Consider the following 20,687-nt stretch of genomic DNA (forward strand, 5'->3'; position numbering starts at 1 on the left):
TGTCAGAGGCATTTGCGCTGAAGCTTTGCTTGCATTGCAAATGCTCTTGCCGATGCATTTCAATAGCGGCGATACAGAAGGGTAAAGAGGGGACGGAAACGAAGCTGGGCTAGGGGATAAATGGGTCCTATATTCAAATCGGTGGAGACAAGTTTCTTGGACAACAATTCTTAAAAAGCGTGCGGACAACGGCGAGAAGCAATTTATAAGGAGCACTATTGCTACCCTTGTACTAGTGGTGGCCTAAGATAATGTTAGTAAAGTTGCAGCTGGCAAACCGCTGCGAGCAAGGTGCCGACTTGCTTTCTTTCGAGTCACTGCAGTCTGTATCAGTCGCTGCTGGGACACTTGACATAGGGTTTCGCTGATCGATGCTATTTACTGTACCGTCACCGATTGCTGCAAGATGCAAGGGTTAAGCCACTGGGAGAGAGAAAGAAACATCACGCTCGACTCGCGGAAGCTCCAGCATAAAGGCTGCTGCACCAACACTCTTGGTGTGGCGTCAAAACCAGTTTGGGTGCAGTCGCCAGTGATTTTAGGTGCGACTCTGCTTTGTGGCTGTTTGGCTGACATATTGGTCTTTTAGGCAACAGTGTTGGGTGCTGTACTACAACTTGTAGATCGCCAAGCAGCGCTTTCGGTGGCTGACTGCGCTCTACTTTATCGCCACAACGTGTTACCATATCCGCGCAGTGATACTGTAGAGCAATTCCTGGCACAAGTACGTAGCGCCACCTTCGATTGAGTCATGTGTGTTCGACGGGCCGTCACTTCCACATTGGAGAAAACACTTGAGCAGCTCGGTAATGGAAAGAGGGCGGACCACCAAATTCGTTCTTGGTGACTTCAATTCAGCTGTCGATAACTCCAGATGATCTTAATCGCTAAAAAAACTGTAGGCAACTTGTTTCGGATGTCAGTAACTTATTTAAACTTGCTTGGAGATTTATTACTTTTTGAAGATAAATTTCGTAATTATTCAATGCATGGATAGCTGCCAAATACATACAAGGAGCAAATTTAAATTTCACGGTGGACGAAGAATCCGGATACCAACTCTGACTCTTACATGCATCGCAGAGCTGCATTTCTGGCAGCAAAACGAACTCTCTGGGTTTTGCCAGGATCCTTTAATCAATTTTGGTCTTATTATTTCATTTGTGCTCTGCATACCTATATCAATGGCTGCAGCCATATCAGTCAGGCCTCTTGTGTAGACCCTACAAAGGAAGTGTAATAGGACGGCGGTACAAGAGTGCGACGGACACTTGGGCATCACAGCGACAGAGGGCGGCGAGCAGATACAATATCTTCAGCCATGTGGTGGTCATGAAGAAGGAGTGACGAGGAGAAACGTCGGAGACACCGTGGAGGAGGGCCTGCTGGACGAGGTTGAAGTTGGAGATCATGGTACCCAAACGAGTGGTACATACTGATGCGTGCGTGCGGTGGTGAAGGAGTAGAGTAGCCGTTCGAGTGAGATCTCAGTGCGAAGGGCGTCGTGAGCAGTCGGCGCAGCCGCGAGAGTGGCAGTTGGGCGTGGAGGAGGAGAGAGACTGGATGGGTGGGCGTGATGAGCGGCGCGTGCGCCAGGATCCGTGGAAGAAGGACGGTGAGCAGTCGCCGGAGATCCCGAAAGCGCCGACAAGCGAAGGCAGTTGAGAATTTGCGCTGAAGGGCACACCCGCGAACGAGTAAGTGTGGGGTGACTAAGAGTGCTGCGTAAAGTGAGGTTGAAGGCCTGTGGTGACGAACAGGCGAGTGACGAAAGGCGAACGAGGTGAGGTGGCTAAGGTCGGAGAGGCGATCTAGGTCACAGAGCGCAAGTCGGTGGCGGTGGCATACAGAGGAGTGCACAACGGAGTGAGAGAAGTGTCTGCGAAAGCGGAGCAATTGGACCGACGGTGTGAGAGAAGTCTCTGCGAAAGCGGAGCATTTGGACGGAAAGGACAGCTCGTGCAGTAGCCGTAGTCCTCAGTGTAGGATCTACGCAGTAAGTCGCGGGTTCCGAGGAAGTCTGCGCGGTAACCGTAGTGTTTCTAGGGGGCGCTACGCAGTAAGCCGCAGAACTCGGCAGTGGTCAGTGTGTGTGTGTCAGCGACTACGGACGCGTGGTTGGTTGACGATTTGGAACGGTTGAGAGAGAGAGAGAGAGAGAGAGAGTATTAATAAATAGGAGTGGACACACTCCGGCTACTTTGTGAGTGGCCCACACGGTGTTGAAGTTTCGTGTGGCAAGTGAGCAGAGTAACAAAAAGTAGCGCAGCAATGTGGAGCTGTACGACCCGCAGGCGAGCAGGCGTCCCCAGACTCGTTACAGAAGAAATGGCCGCCGAAATTGGCCATTCGGGCTTTTAGCGCAGCACTGTGGGGCTGTACGAATTGCAGGCGAGCAGGCGTCCGCAGACTCGTTACATGGTGGTCATACAGGGGCCTTCTGAGAAAAGCTCGGCGCATCAGGAAGATCACGAAGTAGAACGCGAGACGATGATCACGAGAAGCAGTGGCAAGCAACGGCTTTGGAGGTCCAAGTCGCCCAAAGATGATGAAACTTCCACTGATGAATCGGGTAGCGAGGCAGTACCCCAGCGAATGGAGACGAGCGACAACGATTCCCATGATGGAAGGAGCCCACTACTGTCCGCAGGGAGTCCTCAACAGAGCCGGCAGCCCAACCAGAAAACGTGCCAATGGCGAAGGACGCAGAGATGGCTGTAGTGTCGTCTGCCATACGTCACTTAGCAACCATAGTGGCAGGCTTGCAACCAGTCGCATCAGAGAATACGGGCGAGGAGAGTCCAGGATTACACGACCACGCGAAGACCGCGTCGGCGGACGAGAGTAGTGGTCAGGCGAACGATACGGCCGAAGAGCCAGAGCAACCGATCTCAGCACGAACGCGAAGGGCTTCGGGAGCACGACAAACCTTAGTGGCGCCACGGACGAAAAAGAAGGTTGCAGTAGCTGGTAGAGGCGTGGCACGGACTGGAGAAGTATCGGAGGTAACTTCCGCGTTGCAGCAGCTCACGGACAAGATAGCAGAACTTCAACAGAACGCGAGGGATGGACCGGTCAAGAAGCCACAAGTCAGGACGATTCGTGTGGGCATGCGGCCGGCTCATCGGAGTGATCCATACCACGGAGGAGTGCGTCAGGTACGACGGCCAGAACGAAGACGGAGTGGAGCCAGGGCTGGATCAACGCCACCCAGCGGGAGTAGCTCCAGTAGCTCCAGTGAGTCGTCCAGCAGTGAAGCATCGAGCGGAGACCAGCATCACGACCATGGGCATAGTTCCGGCGATGACAGCGAGAGTAGTGCCGGAAACCCCAGCACGGAAGAGAGTGATGAATCAAACAGTAGCAGCCCCAGTAGTGCGTCGAGTAGCGAGAATAGTGCGCGACCACCGCGGCATCAGCGAACGCGGCGACGCAATCGCGTGAAATCCCAAAGGTCCCGCGAGCGATCACGTCGAGAACCTCGTAGGCGCAGTGTGAAGGATCTTGAACTGCCAACTTTTACCCCCTCGCCTAAAGTGTCTGTATCCACCTGGATCGACCGCGTAGACTTGGCGTTGAGAGGTGCGAAGGAGTCAGGCCGCGGGGAATGGTCAGATGAATCCCTATACTTCATCTTGGGGAACAAATTGCTGGAGAATGCGGCACGATGGTGGGTCAACATGAATCAGGAGCTGCCACGCAGGAAGCGAACGTGGACGAATCTGAAGCAGTCTTTACTACGTCGCTACGGGGAGAAACTTGACAAATCCGCCGCAGAGTGGCGCGTATCCATGCGAAGAATGATGCCGGGAGAAACCTACGCAGATTTCGCCGCGGGATTACGAGATGTGGTGGGTCGCAACAGAGTAAGTGAACGAGTCTTGCTGGCTCAATTCTGTAGGTGCCTGGATAAGACCACGAAGAAACTGGTCAACCAAGCGCCTGAGCCCAAAACCCTGGAAGAGGCCGCGGACAAAGCCACAGAAATAGACGACCCTATGGACAACGTAGCCCAGGGCATGTTGAATATAATCCAACCATGGGCCACGGCACCAAGCCCTTACCTGGTACCCATGACCGGAACTACTGGGCAAACACTAGTCATCCCGGGGATCGGCGGTACGGAGTTGACTCCTGAGCTGGCTTCGGCCAATCCAAATAGTAAGTCGTTGGTGGAGCACGAATCGGATGGTATCGCGCTCTTCACTAATCCACAAGGCGTGTGAAATGTCTATTCCGCTACGTGGGATGTGCCTCCCGGACGAGTGTGGAACGGTAGGTTCTACGAAGAAGAGCTCGGTGAATCGACCATCCGGTAAACGACCGGATAATAAGAAATCCGAGGCAAAGTAAAAGTCGAAGAGGGAGTTGGTGGAATCTAGTGGGGAAGAGTCGGAGCCCCAGATGAAACGACCAAGGTACAAAGCCGCAGTACGACAAGCATCTGAGCGGGAGGAATTAACTTTAGCAATCCAAAATGGAAAAATAAGTAGGTGCGTTTTTCAAAAATAAGTAGATTGACACCAAAAATATAATGCATCATTGCTAAAACCAAATAACCAAATTTAGAATGACCGTTTAAAATTTAAGAACATATATCAAAGTCTTAAAAGTAATATCGTACGATTCGCACAAGGCCACACAAGCCCAATCGTACGATCATACTTATTATTGCTACTGTTGGTACTACCTAGTATTTCCAGTGGAGCTCACACCCAGGAAACATTGTCCACTTGATCGAGCTAAAAGAAGACATGACCGTTCTACAGCCAGTCCGTTTCGCAACTTCTCCTGGCTAATCAGTTTTTAAACCCCATCGCCTTGCCAGGACGAGGTGCTCACGACCCTTCATTAATCATTTTTTTAGGTCTCGCAAAGACTGATTACGTGCACTGTTAGCCAACCCAAAATGTCGGAGACTGCAAACGTGTCACCATTATCTGCAAGAGACCAGCTAACGTCATGTAACACAAGGAGTCGAGACGATACACCTGCACCGTTGAATGTGACTGTACCTAGCACCACTACTCCCGAGAAATCGAGTGCATCAAAGTCGAAGAGCAGCACACCTGATCGTCACGAATCGTTGCGCGTTAGTTGTGTTGAGCTGGAGGATGTTTCAATTCTCCGAAACCTGGGGTTACTACGAAGTGACTTGAACGTGGGTCTGGAACGAAACGACCTTGAGACGTATGGATCCGTTGTCGATCGAGGGAATAACGTTGCACCAGAGTCATTTGGAACGAAAGCGGTACTGCTACAACGATGTCGAGAGTTTGCTAGTCAAGCTGGGTTTATCATTCGTGTCGCGACAAATAGCTTTCGCCAGATGAAGGAGGAGGGTAATGCCAGATATGAGTGCAAAGTGTTAAAAGGTCAGCAGCAACTGACGCCTGGCACAACTCCCTCTTGTCCATTTTTCATCACGGTGTATGGAATTCGAGACGAATGGAAAGTTACCAAGATGTGTATAGCTCACCACCACTACCGCCACGTTGGTTTTCAAGGGGATTCATTCGTGGAAGGTGATCTAGCAACATCAGGTCTGCGTCAGCACAATAGTGATATGTCTTTCGCGACAATCCGCGGAATTGTTGAGCGCGAAATGCTTCCGGCCTACAGCGACGACTGGGCATCCGTGAAGGGTAAAGCTATTCTCGAATTCCTTCTCAGCAAAAACATTGAATCAAATCGTCAGACCGCTTCCCGGATCAAGCGTCAGCTGACGGATGTATTACAAGGAAATATGGAAGAAAGTTTTCAGAAATTGGAGTCATATCTGTCTGTTGTGGCGACAGAGAATCCTGGTTCACACTATGGCTTTGAAAAACATTCAAACGGCGTTTTCAAACGAGCGTGTTTTTTTCCGAGTTCCTGTTTGAAGGCATTGCAGACATGTCGTCGTATCATTGGTCTGGATGGAACTCACCTTAAAAAGGAAATGAACAAGCGAGGTGTGTTTCTCCTAGCTACGGCTAAAGACTTACTTAATTGTTTTCGGGCTGGGATTGGTCGACCAAGAGGATGGTCTGAACTGGCGCTGGTTTGTACAGCACATGAAATAAGCCATCGGTGCATCTGGTGGAGAGCCCTGGAAACCTGCATTCCTATCGGACCGACAGAAGGGTCTGTTGTCCGCAGTTTCCGAATTGTATCCTGGTTGTGGTCATCGCGTATGCGTTCGTCATATCATTACGAACGTGAAAAAAAAAACCTCCTCGCTGGCGCCTGGCGAGAGAGCCTTGATTTTTCAGATGGCACGCAGTGAATGCGAGAAAGATTACGATTTCTACAGCTCAAAGCTGGCTGATACACGCCCTCAAGCAGCCGAGTATCTGAGTAAGATCATGAAAGAACACTGGGTCACGTATGCATTCAGCGAAAAGTACGAGCAACCGACGTATGACGAGGTTACCTCCAATTTATCGGATTCGGCTAACCAGTGGCTTGGAAATGCTTGTCGGTCTGCATACCCAATGAACGCGCTCGAGCAATACTTCGTGAAAGTCGTAGAGCTCTTCGCATCTCGCCGCAAAGAAACTACTCGTTTAATCAAGAATGTCGGTGAACTTCAACACTCAAATACCGATGGGGCTTGTGCAGAGGATGGTGAGACCGATGCTAGCTCTTCAATATCTTACGAGCAGCTGGCACCATTCCACAAGGACAACCTGAAAAAGATGCTTGCCGTTTCAAAAAGTCTTAAGATTCTTCCCTGTTTGAGCGGCCACTATATGGTGCGCTTTACGGACGTCAGCCAGAGATTGGATCACGTTCACTTGTGGCGAACGGTAAACTTGGTTGAGAAGGCGTGCACATGTAGACGGTGGCAAGACACAAAATTCCCATGCATTCACGCCTTAAAAGCGGCCGTGTATCATGGCATGCACATTACTGAATTGATTGACTGGGACAACCACACATCTGTGACCTATCGCTCAACGTATTTTCACCAATTCGTTCCGGGCGTGAGTTCAAGCAGAATTGTACGAGACGATCATCTCTTCGTTCCAGCAGTTAATGTGCCACCAGAGGAACTGGGCAAGCGAGGACGAAAACCGGGGCCTCCGTCGAAGCACAAACGCAAATCACACAGACCGGGATCCGCAGTAACACCTACAGCTGCAATGACACAGTAGGTCTCGAGCGCCGTACCCAAAGAGATACTAAAGGCTAAACTGTGCGACTCGTACGGCTGAGACTTTTGGTCGAAATCGTACGATTAATAACCGAGCAAGATCGTACGACCTATATTTTTTTCGAAACCCAAAAATATAAACCTGATTGATTAATTTTCATAATCTATGTATTGTATGTCTATTCAGTTAATATATTTGGTGCTTTCAGATTTAATTTCAAAATGGTACATGTATAATTACTTAAAAAATTAAAATTGAGATCTGCTATATAAAAAAAGGCAAGGAAATTCACATCTGAATAACCCCACGGCATTGCGGGCACAGAGGTGTGTTCTGCTCGCTGAGTGCATGGGCGACAAGTGCTGACATACAATCTCTGCATGCAGCGTGTAGGCAATTTGGCGGGGTTACCGGATTCTCAAGGACACCCAAGCAAATGGGGCAGTTGTTGGAGGTGGCAGTATCCTCGTCTCTGCGGGGCATGTCATCATCGTCATCAGATATTACGATGATGGCAGGAGCCGCAGGCCGCGATCTTCTTGTTGCTGGAGGTTCTTCAAGCGGTGGAGAGGGGGGCTCTGTTGGTGTCGACTCTCTTAATTCCGCGACAGGATTTGGTACTGCTTCTGGAACTGAGCTCGTAGAGCCCTGGATGGGTGGAGAATCTTGATGCTGGACCAACCGCAGCGCAAGCTGCTCGAGAGCCCCACGACGAGCTCTTGAAAATCGACGGTCGTAAGCAAGCTTGGCTGCTCGAGCTTCCTGAAGTCGGCGGGCCTTGAGAGTCGGGTCATGCTGCTCCAGGCAGACTTGGCGACCGACATGCTTTCTGAGGCTATGTGCTGACAGAACTCGACCGCAAACAGGGCAAGCGACTCGCTCGGACATCGTAGATAGATTAATAAACCTACTTACATCGATGACTTTTTGTTGTGTTGCTTCATCGTCTTGTAATACGTCTAAATATCTGATCTAACCCTCAACTTCTTATTCCTAATTATACCTACTTACAAGTAGGTTGGTCAACCTACTTATTTTTTCCATTTTGGATCCAACCTACTTGTTAAGGTTAATTCCTCATCTGAGCGGCAGAGCAATGAACACGACAGCCATGCAGGAACTGAGAAGGATGCTCGATCAGCCAGTGGCCCTAGACCATGCTACAAATGCGGACAGATAGGGCATTGGGCAATTGTCTGCCCTAACGCCAAATGCTATGCGTGTGGGAAGAGTGGGCATTTCGCCAAAGAGTGTCCGGACCCAGACGCCAAGGCGCAGAATGAGGAATACTTGAAGACGCGGAAACCAGCCAGGAAGTCGGCAGAAAACGAGCAGAAGGCGCGGTAGGGGGAGTACGGCGTTTATCAAATGAGAATCCCCACCAAGAACAGGAAGATGCGGTGGCAGAGATGTTGCCGATCTTTACTACTGGCAAGGCCAAGAGCACGATAGCAGCGGAGTGCAGCTCACCATTGGGCGATGGAAGTTCGGCGAACCAGGACGAGATCGTGGTAAGCGCGAAGAAGCAAGTGGTGGAGATGAACGCGGGTGAAGAGAGTCATGAGGGCGGAGGTTGACGCGCAAGACAAGGAACGGGCAGTGCGCTATGTGGCCACGGTGCGACCAGCCATGGCGGCAACCCGTTTTGTGCGTGCGGATGGGTTCGACGTGCCGGCTACCGCAACTGGAGCGGTGCCCTCGGGGTCAAATATCGCCGACTCTCTAGAAAAAGGAGATTTGACTGAAAATTCTAATCCGACGATTTGTGACCATCACTCTCGGGTACCTGTGACAGTGAAAGATTCTGTATTTCCATTGGCAGAATCAAAAGATGGACAACGCTCATTGGCCAAACCCGCAGAAGAGAAGGAGACAGCAAACTGTCAACTGACCGCTCGCTCATTGAAAGAACGATCGCCTTCTCCCCCAGTTCGACGAGAAGACACCTTTGGAAATAGCTCCGCGAGTCGCAGAAAAGCTGACACTGAACCTGAGGACAAAATGAATCGAGTAGCAGCCGTAGTGACCCTGCAGGTGGACAAAAAACACTCCAAGCCGGAGGAGTACCCCGCTTGGCGCCTACGAGTGCTTACAGGTCTAAACGTCTCAAACATAGCCAAGCTTGTCCTGGACAAGGAGCCCTTCAACGACGACTGGTCTTCTAGCGTGAATGACTGTTGGAATAGCAGATATCGCAAATCAAATGGCCTTCTTGTCTCGGCCATCTCTGATGAAACCCTTATCCGTTACCAGGGCGTGGTCAACCTGGCTGACCCTGTCGAGCTATGGCGGGTGTTAGCTGAGGATTCCGGCCAAGGGCAAGGGGTAACCACGGTGCTGATTTGGGAACGAATCTACGGGCGAATGTTTCGCCCAGATGAGCCCGTGCGAGACTACATCGCCGACCTACTGAAGATGCAGCGCGAGCTAGCGGAAAATAATGACCCCATCTCAGGCTCGCGACTCGCTAAGGTTATGCTGACCAAGGCTCCCCAACGATTGCAGATGAAGTTACGGAGAAGCTACGCCGTGATCCAGACTACAAATATACGGTGCGCGACGCACGTGGCCGTCTGGAGAATGCAAAAAATACAACGCAACCAGCGAGTGCGTGAATCAAGCAGCAGCGCTGCGAACAAGCCGTGGTCTGGCCAGTTAGCCCCAAGCAAATGTTGTGCAGCAGCACGGCAATAGTGAAAAAGGTCCTCGCCGCCAGCGCGGCGGCAAATATGGTCGCAACCGTGGCTCAAGTGCTGCATCTACAAACACTGGCAAGTCTAATGCAGAAAGGATTGCGAAAAAGAAAAGAACTCGAAGTGCAATGCTTGTGGTGAGAAGGGCCACTGGCACGGTGATGCTGAGTGCATCACCAAGGACGTCGTCAAACCCAAACCAATCAAGGTGACGAACAAGTGCGCTCTCTGAGAGGAGCTATTCTCCGGTAACATGAACCGCCTGGCTCGCGTGACAGGTAGGTAGAGTGCATGACATCTCGTGATGAACATGCAGAGCACGCAGTTAATGAAATTAGGAATGATGATCGATTGATTTCGCTGAACGACGTGCGTTCGGTACATGGGGTACAAGCAGTGGAGCAAATGGAACAGAAGCTCCATCGCCGAAACACCGAAGCTGGTGGGGTTACTGTGCGTGCTGCGTCGCCACAGTACTCACCCACGAGTCCTTCGTCGAGCCCCGTTGTTCGCAGCTCTACGTACTCTCCGACAACACCAGCGTCACCTGATTACGCAGTGAATGCAGTAATTGGAGACGACGAGCATGTCCCTGTCTTGCAGACAGATGAAATTGAATGGCTTCTCGATAGTGGATCGCAAGTTAATCTGTGCGGAGATTTGACTTGTTTTTCGTATGTGGAGCATGGAACTTCCAGTAACGTGATGATGGCCTGCGGTCAGTCAGAAGTCATGCAAGTAAGCGGAAGTGTGGTGTTCCGTGTCGAAAACGGAGTCACGGGCAAGTGGGAGCCTCGCCGCCTGGACAATGTCCACTACTCTCCTAGTGCCCACGTGAACCTGATAAGCCTAGGGTACATGCGCGCCTGTGGGTTTAAGCTTGTCTTCAATGAAGACCAGAGCACTGCGTGGCTCTGCAAGGATGGGTTGGAGCTGCGCTTCGACCATCATGACCTGCTATACCGCCTGCGTGCGAAGCGGTCTGTGCGATTGGTCGGTGCTGTTGAAGAGCGCAAGGATGTGATGGGATTGCTGCACAATCGCCTTGGACACGTGAACATGAAGCTTATCAAGGAGTTGGCTAATGACAAGGCCGATTTTGGCTTTAACTTTAACATGCAGTCGTTGAAGGACTATGAATGCGCTCCTTGTTTATCGGCTAAGTTCAAGCGTATCACTTACAAGCGTGGGCCACGGCGGCGGAAGAACCCGCTGGAAAAGCTATCTGTTGATCTCTGCGGCATCAATCAAGACACGGCAACTGGCGAAAAGATGTTCATGCTGGTAGTAGATGAGGCAATGCGATACAAGTGGTGTTATCTGCTAAAGCATAAAGACGAAGCAGCCAAGCTTATCGAAGAGCTGGTATTGAGGCTCAACACTTAGTTCAAGCGTGCAGGACATTCAGTAACGTTGATGCACTCAGATCAAGGTGGAGAATTCGTGAACACCTACCTGAAACGGTTCTGCTCGAGCAAGGGCATTGAATTTAAGCCTACGAATGCTTACTCCCCGGAAGAGAACGGGACTGTGGAACGGGCCAATGGTATAGTGCTTCCAAGGCTACGAGCAGTACTTTATGCAACCAATCTACCGAACCTGTTGTGGGGTGAAGCTACTCTACACATGTAGACACACTGAACCTCCTTCCGACATCTCCATTGAACGGGAAGTCGCCCCATGAACTGCTGTTCGGCACGGCACCGGTGCTGCGACACCTACGAGCCTGGGGTTGCTTGGTACATGCGTACGTACCTCCTGAGACCCGTCCAACGCGAGCAAAGCTGGACCCGCGGTCTGTGCTTTCGATTTTCCTGGGCTATAGTACTACTACGACTGGATACAAGTTGATGGGCCTGCAAACTGGCGCCGTGACTACTCGACGCAGTGGGAACGTATATTTTCATGAGAAGTTTACTGTTGCGAACGACTACATCCGTCAGCTACTGCTGAACATGGATTTCAGTGGGGGCTATGAGCTTGTGAATGCGATCCCGGTGGTGCCTATCACATCTACACTTGAAGCCCGACTATTTCCCGAAGCAGGTAGCGCACCTGACGTGCCTGCGGCTACCAAATCAACCAATCTGCCTCCTGAAAAGGAAATCGGTGAGAATGCGGAGCCAGTGGGGGTTGTTGCAGCAACACCCGGAACGGAGTTGCAGCCAGCGGGTGTGACAAACAAGAAGAAGAAGCGAAAGCGGCAAGTCTCTTCAAGCAGTGAGCAGGACTCCAGCAACGAGTACCAGCCATGATGTACGAACTCACCTTCAGCGGAGGTACGAGGATCAAGCCCTCGCAGAGTGAGAAAGCTACCGGCTCGTCTCAATGACTATGTGGTCGGTTCTGTGATGAACACGACGACGGACATTCCAATTCCTAATACCTACAAGCAAGCGAAGGCGAGTAAGTATTGGCCGGAGTGGAAAGCAGCGATGGAGGACGAGCTGTCATCATTGCGCGCACATGGAACTTGGAAGCTTGTTGTACGAGCCAAGACCAATAGTCAGACTGTTATCACAAACCGATGGGTCTTTGCGGTCAAGAGAGATGCTGAAGGGTGAATCCAGCGGTTCAAAGCCCGGCTGGTGATCCATGGCTTCAAGCAGAAGTATGGAGTTGACTATGTGGAGACATTTGCGCCTCTCATTCGGTTTGAGACCATCAGAGCGGTCATCCTGTATGCTGTGAAGCGTGGCTGGCCTGTCTTACAGTACGACGTCAAGACTGCGCTCTTGTACGGTCTACTTTCTGAGCCCATTTACATGGAGCAGCCTGTGGGGCTCAAAGAAAACGGTGGGCAAATGATCTGCCAACTCATTAAGTCTCTCTACGGCTTGAAACAAGCACCTGCAGTATGGAACAAGACGTTGCATACACTACTTGAGAAGCTGGGTCTCACCCGTTTGGACAGTGACTATGGCCTATACGCTATGTACAACGACGACGGAGATGTGACGATGATTCTTAGTGTGTACGTGGATGACCTCCTGTTGATGGGACCGACAAATCTGTGTACCAAGATTGCAGAGAAGCTGAAAAATGCATTCACCTTGACGATCATGGGTGAAGTCAAGTTCCTGCTGGGCATTGAGATTACTATCGTCAGGGCGCCCAACAAAATCATGTATTACCAGCGGGCACACATCGACAAGATCCTAAAAGCCTACGGGATGCAGGATGCCTACGGATGCTGGACTCCACAGTCAACCAGCGAGTCGAAGGCTAACGTGAAAGCCGTTGCGCCTGGTATGAAACTACCGTACCGAGAGATTGTCGGGTCACTGCAGTAACATAGTGTCGGGCTCGCGGCACATGCGGTACGCCATTTGGGCAAGTACCTGTCGTGCTTTGAGCACAAGCACTACCGTGAAGCCCAGCGGGTTCTCCGGTATCTGAAGCAGACACGTGATCATGCACTTCACATGGACGTTGTTTCGGGCAAGGACGTTGAAGTTACGGTGTAGACGGACAGTGATTACGCTAACGATCCGGATGAAGCCAAGTCTATCTCGGGCTACGTCACGTTTCTTGACGGCAATGTCGTGTCTTACGGATCCCGGAAGCAAGGGATTAACGCTCAGTCGAGCACAGAGGCTGAGTACATCGCTATGAATGAAGGGGTTAAGGACATAATATGGCTGGATGGTCTATTAGAGGAGCTACGGTGGTCTGCGGTGATAACCAAGCGGCCCTCTGTCTTACTGCAAAACCGGGAAAGCACTCAGCCACGAAACATATACAGAACAAATATTGTTTGGTTCAACATTTAGTGGAGGACGAGCAACTACGAACTCTACATGTGCCTACTGACGACAATACGGCTGACATCATGACCAAGCCGTTGGTAAACGCAAAATTCACAAAGTTTCGAAAGCAGTTGAAGGTGTTACCTGTACCAAGTCTAGCTACTGCTACTGCTACTGCTGAACATCAACACTAGCTACCAAATCCAGTGCAAACGTTCGAGCCACTTGCTAGGCTGATCCTGCGGGTCAAGCCAGCTCGACGCGCGTTTCGAACGAGTGGGGGTGTGAGGTACCAGAGTGTACCAGTGCCAGACTGCCAGCGAGCAGTGCTGGCACCGACGTGTAGCAGCGGCCACACGGTCGCGTACGCAATTGTACTCCATATTCCTCCTGCGATGGTGAGAGGCGCAGCCTCTCATGGCGGTTGCAACCGCCCAAGTCCTCAGTACCAGTACTTGCAGCTAGATAAGACAACAAGAGTGGTTAGCAACTGCTCACTAAATAAATCATGGGTCCCAAGGCTGAGAAGCGGGCTGCAACGCAGCTCTGCTCTCACTTCCAATCGTACCAGCGAGTACTCAAGCTCCTCACCTTGGTTGTTCCCGACGCGGCATTCTGCCAGGCAACTCCCTGCCTTCCACCTCGTCTATCTTGCTCTTCCTTTAAGTATACGTGCTGCTGGATCCTACGTCACGCTGACGGTAACTACAAGGCACACAGCATGTCTCAGGTTATGAGTCTAACAACAGAAGCAAGCTAAGACAACAAACGTACCAGTGGTGCGGAGCAGCGACGCGAAGGAGACAGCCAGACCGCAACAGGAGCGATGCCCTCGGGGTCAAATAGCGCCGACTCTGAAGAAAAAGGAGGTTTGACTGAAAATTCTAATCCGACGATTTGTGACCATCACTCTCGGGTACCTGTGACAGTGAAGGATTCTGTATTTCCATTGGCAGAATCAAAAGATGGACAACGCTCATTGGCCAAACCCGCAGAAGAGAAGGAGACAGCAAACTGTCAACTGACCGCTCGCTCATTGAAAGAACGATCGCCTTCTCCCCCAGTTCGACGAGAAGACACCTTTGGAAATAGCTCCGCGAGTCGCAGAAAAGCTGACACTGAACCTGAGGACAAAATGAATCGAGTAGCAGCCGTAGTGACCCTGCAGGTGGACAAAAAACACTCCAAGCCGGAGGAGTACCCCGCTTGGCGCCTACGAGTGCTTACAGGTCTAAGCGTCTCAAACATAGCCCAGCTTGTCCTGGACAAGGAGCCCTTCAACAACGACTGGTCTTCTAGCGTGAATGACTGTTGGAATAGCAGATATCGCAAATCAAATGGCCTTCTTGTCTCGGCCATCTCTGATGAAACCCTTATCCGTTACCAGGGCGTGGTCAACCTGGCTGACCCTGTCGAGCTATGGCGGGTGTTAGCTGAGGATTCCGGCCAAGGGCGAGGGGTAACCACGGTGCTGATTTGGGAACGAATCTACGGGCGAATGTTTCGCCCAGATGAGCCCGTGCGAGACTACATCGCCGACCTACTGAAGATGCAGCGCGAACTAGCGGAAAATAATGACCCCATCTCAGGCTCGCGACTTGCTAAGGTTATGCTGACCAAGGCTCCCCAACGATTGCAGATGAAGTTACGGAGAAGCTACGCCGTGATCCAGACTACAAATATACGGTGCGCGACGCACGTGGCCGTCTGGAGAATGCAAAAAATACAACGCAACCAGCGAGTGCGTGAATCAAGCAGCAGCGCTGCGAACAAGCCGTGGTCTGGCCAGTTAGCCCCAAGCAAATGTTGTGCAGCAGCACGGCAATAGTGAAAAAGGTCCTCGCCGCCAGCGCGGCGGCAAATATGGTCGCAACCGTGGCTCAAGTGCTGCATCTACAGACACTGGCAAGTCTAATGCAGAAAGGATTGCGAAAAAGAAAAGAACTCGAAGTGCAATGCTTGTGGTGAGAAGGGCCACTGGCACGGTGATGCTGAGTGCAGCCAAGGACGTCGTCAAACCCAAACCAATCAAGGTGACGAACAAGTGCGCTCTCTGAGAGGAGCTATTCTCCGGTAACATGAACCGCCTGGCTCGCGTGACAGGGTGGTAGAGTGCATGACATCTCGTGATGAACATGCAGAGCACGCAGTTAATGAAATTAGAAATGATGATCGATTGATTTCGCTGAACGACGTGCGTTCGGTACATGGGGTACAAGCAGTGGAGCAAATGGAACAGAAGCTCCATCGCCGAAACACCGAAGCTGGTGGGGTTACTGTGCGTGCTGCGTCGCCACAGTACTCACCCACGAGTCCTCCGTCGAGCCCCGTTGTTCGCAGCTCTACGTACTCTCCGACAACACCAGCGTCACCTGATTACGCAGTGAATGCAGTAATTGGAGACGACGAGCATGTCCCTGTCTTGCAGACAGATGAAATTGAATGGCTTCTCGATAGTGGATCGCAAGTTAATCTGTGCGGAGATTTGACTTGTTTTTCGTATGTGGAGCATGGAACTTCCAGTAACGTGATGATGGCCTGCGGTCAGTCAGAAGTCATGCAAGTAAGCGGAAGTGTGGTGTTCCGTGTCGAAAACGGAGTCACGGGCAAGTGGGAGCCTCGCCGCCTGGACAATGTCCACTACTCTCCTAGTGCCCACGTGAACCTGATAAGCCTAGGGTACATGCGCGCCTGTGGGTTTAAGCTTGTCTTCAATGAAGACCAGAGCACTGCGTGGCTCTGCAAGGATGGGTTGGAGCTGCGCTTCGACCATCATGACCTGCTATACCGCCTGCGTGCGAAGCGGTCTGTGCGATTGGTCGGTGCTGTTGAAGAGCGCAAGGATGTGATGGGATTGCTGCACAATCGCCTTGGACACGTGAACATGAAGCTTATCAAGGAGTTGGCTAATGACAAGGCCGATTTTGGCTTTAACTTTAATATGCAGTCGTTGAAGGACTATGAATGCGTATCTTGTTTATCGGCTAAGTTCAAGCGTATCACTTACAAGCGTGGGCCACGGCGGCGGAAGAACCCGCTGGAAAAGCTATCTGTTGATCTCTGCGGCATCAATCAAGACACGGCAACTGGCGAAAAGATGTTCATGCTGGTAGTAGATGAGGCAATGCGATACAAGTGGTGTTATCTGCTAAAGCATAAAGACGAAGCAGCCAAGCTTATCGAAGAACTGGTATTGAGGCTCAACACTCAGTTCAAGCGTGCAGGACATTCAGTAACGTTGGTGCACTCAGATCAAGGTGGAGAATTCGTGAACACCTACCTGAAACGGTTCTGCTCGAGCAAGGGCATTGAATTTAAGCCTACGAATGCTTACTCCCCGGAAGAGAACGGGACTGTGGAACGGGCCAATGGTATAGTGCTTCCAAGGCTACGAGCAGTACTTTATGCAACCAATCTACCGAACCTGTTGTGGGGTGAAGCTACTCTACACATGTAGACACACTGAACCTCCTTCCGACATCTCCATTGAACGGGAAGTCGCCCCATGAACTGCTGTTCGGCACGGCACCGGTGCTGCGACACCTACGAGCCTGGGGTTGCTTGGTACATGCGTACGTACCTCCTGAGACCCGTCCAACGCGAGCAAAGCTGGACCCGCGGTCTGTGCTTTCGATTTTCCTGGGCTATAGTACTACTACGACTGGATACAAGTTGATGGGCCTGCAAACTGGCGCCGTGACTACTCGACGCAGTGGGAACGTATATTTTCATGAGAAGTTTACTGTTGCGAACGACTACATCCGTCAGCTACTGCTGAGCATGGATTTCAGTGGGGGCTATGAGCTTGTGAATGCGATCCCGGTGGTGCCTATCACATCTACACTTGAAGCCCGACTATTTCCCGAAGCAGGTAGCGCACCTGACGTGCCTGCGGCTACCAAATCAACCAATCTGCCTCCTGAAAAGGAAATCGGTGAGAATGCGGAGCCAGTGGGGGTTGTTGCAGCAACACCCGGAACGGAGTTGCAGCCAGCGGGTGTGACAAACAAGAAGAAGAAGCGAAAGCGGCAAGTCTCTTCAAGCAGTGAGCAGGACTCCAGCAACGAGTACCAGCCATGATGTACGAACTCACCTTCAGCGGAGGTACGAGGATCAAGCCCTCGCAGAGTGAGAAAGCTACCGGCTCGTCTCAATGACTATGTGGTCGGTTCTGTGATGAACACGACGACGGACATTCCAATTCCTAATACCTACAAGCAAGCGAAGGCGAGTAAGTATTGGCCGGAGTGGAAAGCAGCGATGGAGGACGAGCTGTCATCATTGCGCGCACATGGAACTTGGAAGCTTGTTGTACGAGCCAAGACCAATAGTCAGACTGTTATCACAAACCGATGGGTCTTTGCGGTCAAGAGAGATGCTGAAGGGTGAATCCAGCGGTTCAAAGCCCGGCTGGTGATCCATGGCTTCAAGCAGAAGTATGGAGTTGACTATGTGGAGACATTTGCGCCTGTCATTCGGTTTGAGACCATCAGAGCGGTCATCCTGTATGCTGTGAAGCGTGGCTGGCCTGTCTTACAGTATGACGTCAAGACTGCGCTCTTGTACGGTCTACTTTCTGAGCCCATTTACATGGAGCAGCCTGTGGGGCTCGAAGAAAACGGTGGGCAAATGATCTGCCAACTCATTAAGTCTCTCTACGGCTTGAAACAAGCACCTGCAGTATGGAACAAGACGTTGCATACACTACTTGAGAAGCTGGGTCTCACCCGTTTGGACAGTGACTATGGCCTATACGCTATGTACAACGACGACGGAGATGTGACGATGATTCTTAGTGTGTACGTGGATGACCTCCTGTTGATGGGACCGACAAATCTGTGTACCAAGATTGCAGAGAAGCTGAAAAATGCATTCACCTTGACGATCATGGGTGAAGTCAAGTTCCTGCTGGGCATTGAGATTACTATCGTCAGGGCGCCAAACAAAATCATGTATTACCAGCGGGCACACATCGACAAGATCCTAAAAGCCTACGGGATGCAGGATGCCTACGGATGCTGAACTCCACAGTCAACCAGCGAGTCGAAGGCTAACGTGAAAGCCGTTGCGCCTGGTATGAAACTACCGTACCGAGAGATTGTCGGGTCACTGCAGTAACATAGTGTCGGGATCGCGGCACATGCGGTACGCCATTTGGGCAAGTACCTGTCGTGCTTTGAGCACAAGCACTACCGTGAAGCCCAGCGGGTTCTCCGGTATCTGAAGCAGACACGTGATCATGCACTTCACATGGACGTTGTTTCGGGCAAGGACGTTGAAGTTACGGTGTAGACGGACAGTGATTACGCTAACGATCCGGATGAAGCCAAGTCTATCTCGGGCTACGTCACGTTTCTTGACGGCAATGTCGTGTCTTACGGATCCCGGAAGCAAGGGATTAACGCTCAGTCGAGCACAGAGGCTGAGTACATCGCTATGAATGAAGGGGTTAAGGACATAATATGGCTGGATGGTCTATTAGAGGAGCTACGGTGGTCTGCGGTGATAACCAAGCGGCCCTCTGTCCTACTGCAAAACCGGGAAAGCACTCAGCCACGAAACATATACAGAACAAATATTATTTGGTTCAACATTTAGTGGAGGACGAGCAACTACGAACTCTACATGTGCCTTCTGACGACAATACGGCTGACATCATGACCAAGCCGTTGGTAAACGCAAAATTCACAAAGTTTCGAAAGCAGTTGAAGGTGTTACCTGTACCAAGTCTAGCTACTGCTACTGCTACTGCTGAACATCAACACTAGCTACCAAATCCAGTGCAAACGTTCGAGCCACTTGCTAGGCTGATCATGCGGGTCAAGCCAGCTCGACGCGCGTTTCGAACGAGTGGGGTGTGAGGTACCAGAGTGTACCAGTGCCAGACTGCCAGCGAGCAGTGCTGGCACCGACGTGTAGCAGCGGCCACACGGTCGCGTACGCAATTGTACTCCATATTCCTCCTGCGATGGTGAGAGGCGCAGCCTCTCATGGCGGTTGCAACCGCCCAAGTCCTCAGTACCAGTACTTGCAGCTAGATAAGACAACAAGAGTGGTTAGCAACTGCTCACTAAATAAATCATGGGTCCCAAGGTTGAGAAGCGGGCTGCAACGCAGCTCTGCTCTCACTTCCAATCGTACCAGCGAGTACTCAAGCTCCTCACCTTGGTTGTTCCCGACGCGGCATTCTGCCAGGCAACTCCCTGCCTTCCACCTCGTATATCTTGCTCTTCCTTTAAGTATACGTGTTGCTGGATCCTACGTCACGCTGACGGTAACTACAAGGCACACAGCATGTCTCAGGTTATGAGTCTAACAACAGAAGCAAGCTAAGACAACAAACGTACCAGTGGTGCGGAGCAGCGACGCGAAGGAGACAGCCAGACCGCAACAGGAGCGATGCCCTCGGGGTCAAATAGCGCCGACTCTGAAGAAAAAGGAGGTTTGACTGAAAATTCTAATCCGACGATTTGTGACCATCACTCTCGGGTACCTGTGACAGTGAAGGATTCTGTATTTCCATTGGCAGAATCAAAAGATGGACAACGCTCATTGGCCAAACCCGCAGAAGAGAAGGAGACAGCAAACTGTCAGCTGACCGCTCGCTCATTGAAAGAACGATCGCCTTCTCCCCCAGTTCGACGAGAAGACACCTTTGGAAATAGCTCCGCGAGTCGCAGAAAAGCTGACACTGAACCTGAGGACAAAATGAATCGAGTAGCAGCCGTAGTGACCCTGCAGGTGGACAAAAAACACTCCAAGCCGGAGGAGTACCCCGCTTGGCGCCTACGAGTGCTTACAGGTCTAAACGTCTCAAACATAGCCCAGCTTGTCCTGGACAAGGAGCCCTTCAACAACGACTGGTCTTCTAGCGTGAATGACTGTTGGAATAGCAGATATCGCAAATCAAATGGCCTTCTTGTCTCGGCCATCTCTGATGAAACCCTTATCCGTTACCAGGGCGTGGTCAACCTGGCTGACCCTGTCGAGCTATGGCGGGTGTTAGCTGAGGATTCCGGCCAAGGGCGAGGGGTAACCACGGTGCTGATTTGGGAACGAATCTACGGCGCAGAGTGTTCGCCCAGATGAGCCCGTGCGAGACTACA

General features: G+C 51.4%; 1 protein-coding gene across 1 annotated transcript; it reads right to left on the reverse strand.

Annotated features, from left to right (window-relative positions):
• Positions 1–880: 880 nt before the first annotated feature.
• Positions 881–2,349, reverse strand: PITG_06503 (uncharacterized protein; the record flags this gene model as incomplete). The annotated part of the gene is made up of 3 exons (XM_002998561.1): positions 881–887; positions 1,437–1,674; positions 2,286–2,349. The coding sequence occupies 3 exons, from the start codon at positions 2,347–2,349 to the stop codon at positions 881–883; spliced, it is 309 nt and encodes a 102-aa protein (XP_002998607.1).
• Positions 2,350–20,687: the final 18,338 nt, after the last annotated feature.

The sequence above is a fragment of the Phytophthora infestans genome, genomic scaffold, assembly GCF_000142945.1.
Source record: "Phytophthora infestans T30-4 supercont1.8 genomic scaffold, whole genome shotgun sequence".
NCBI lineage: Eukaryota > Oomycota > Peronosporomycetes > Peronosporales > Peronosporaceae > Phytophthora > Phytophthora infestans.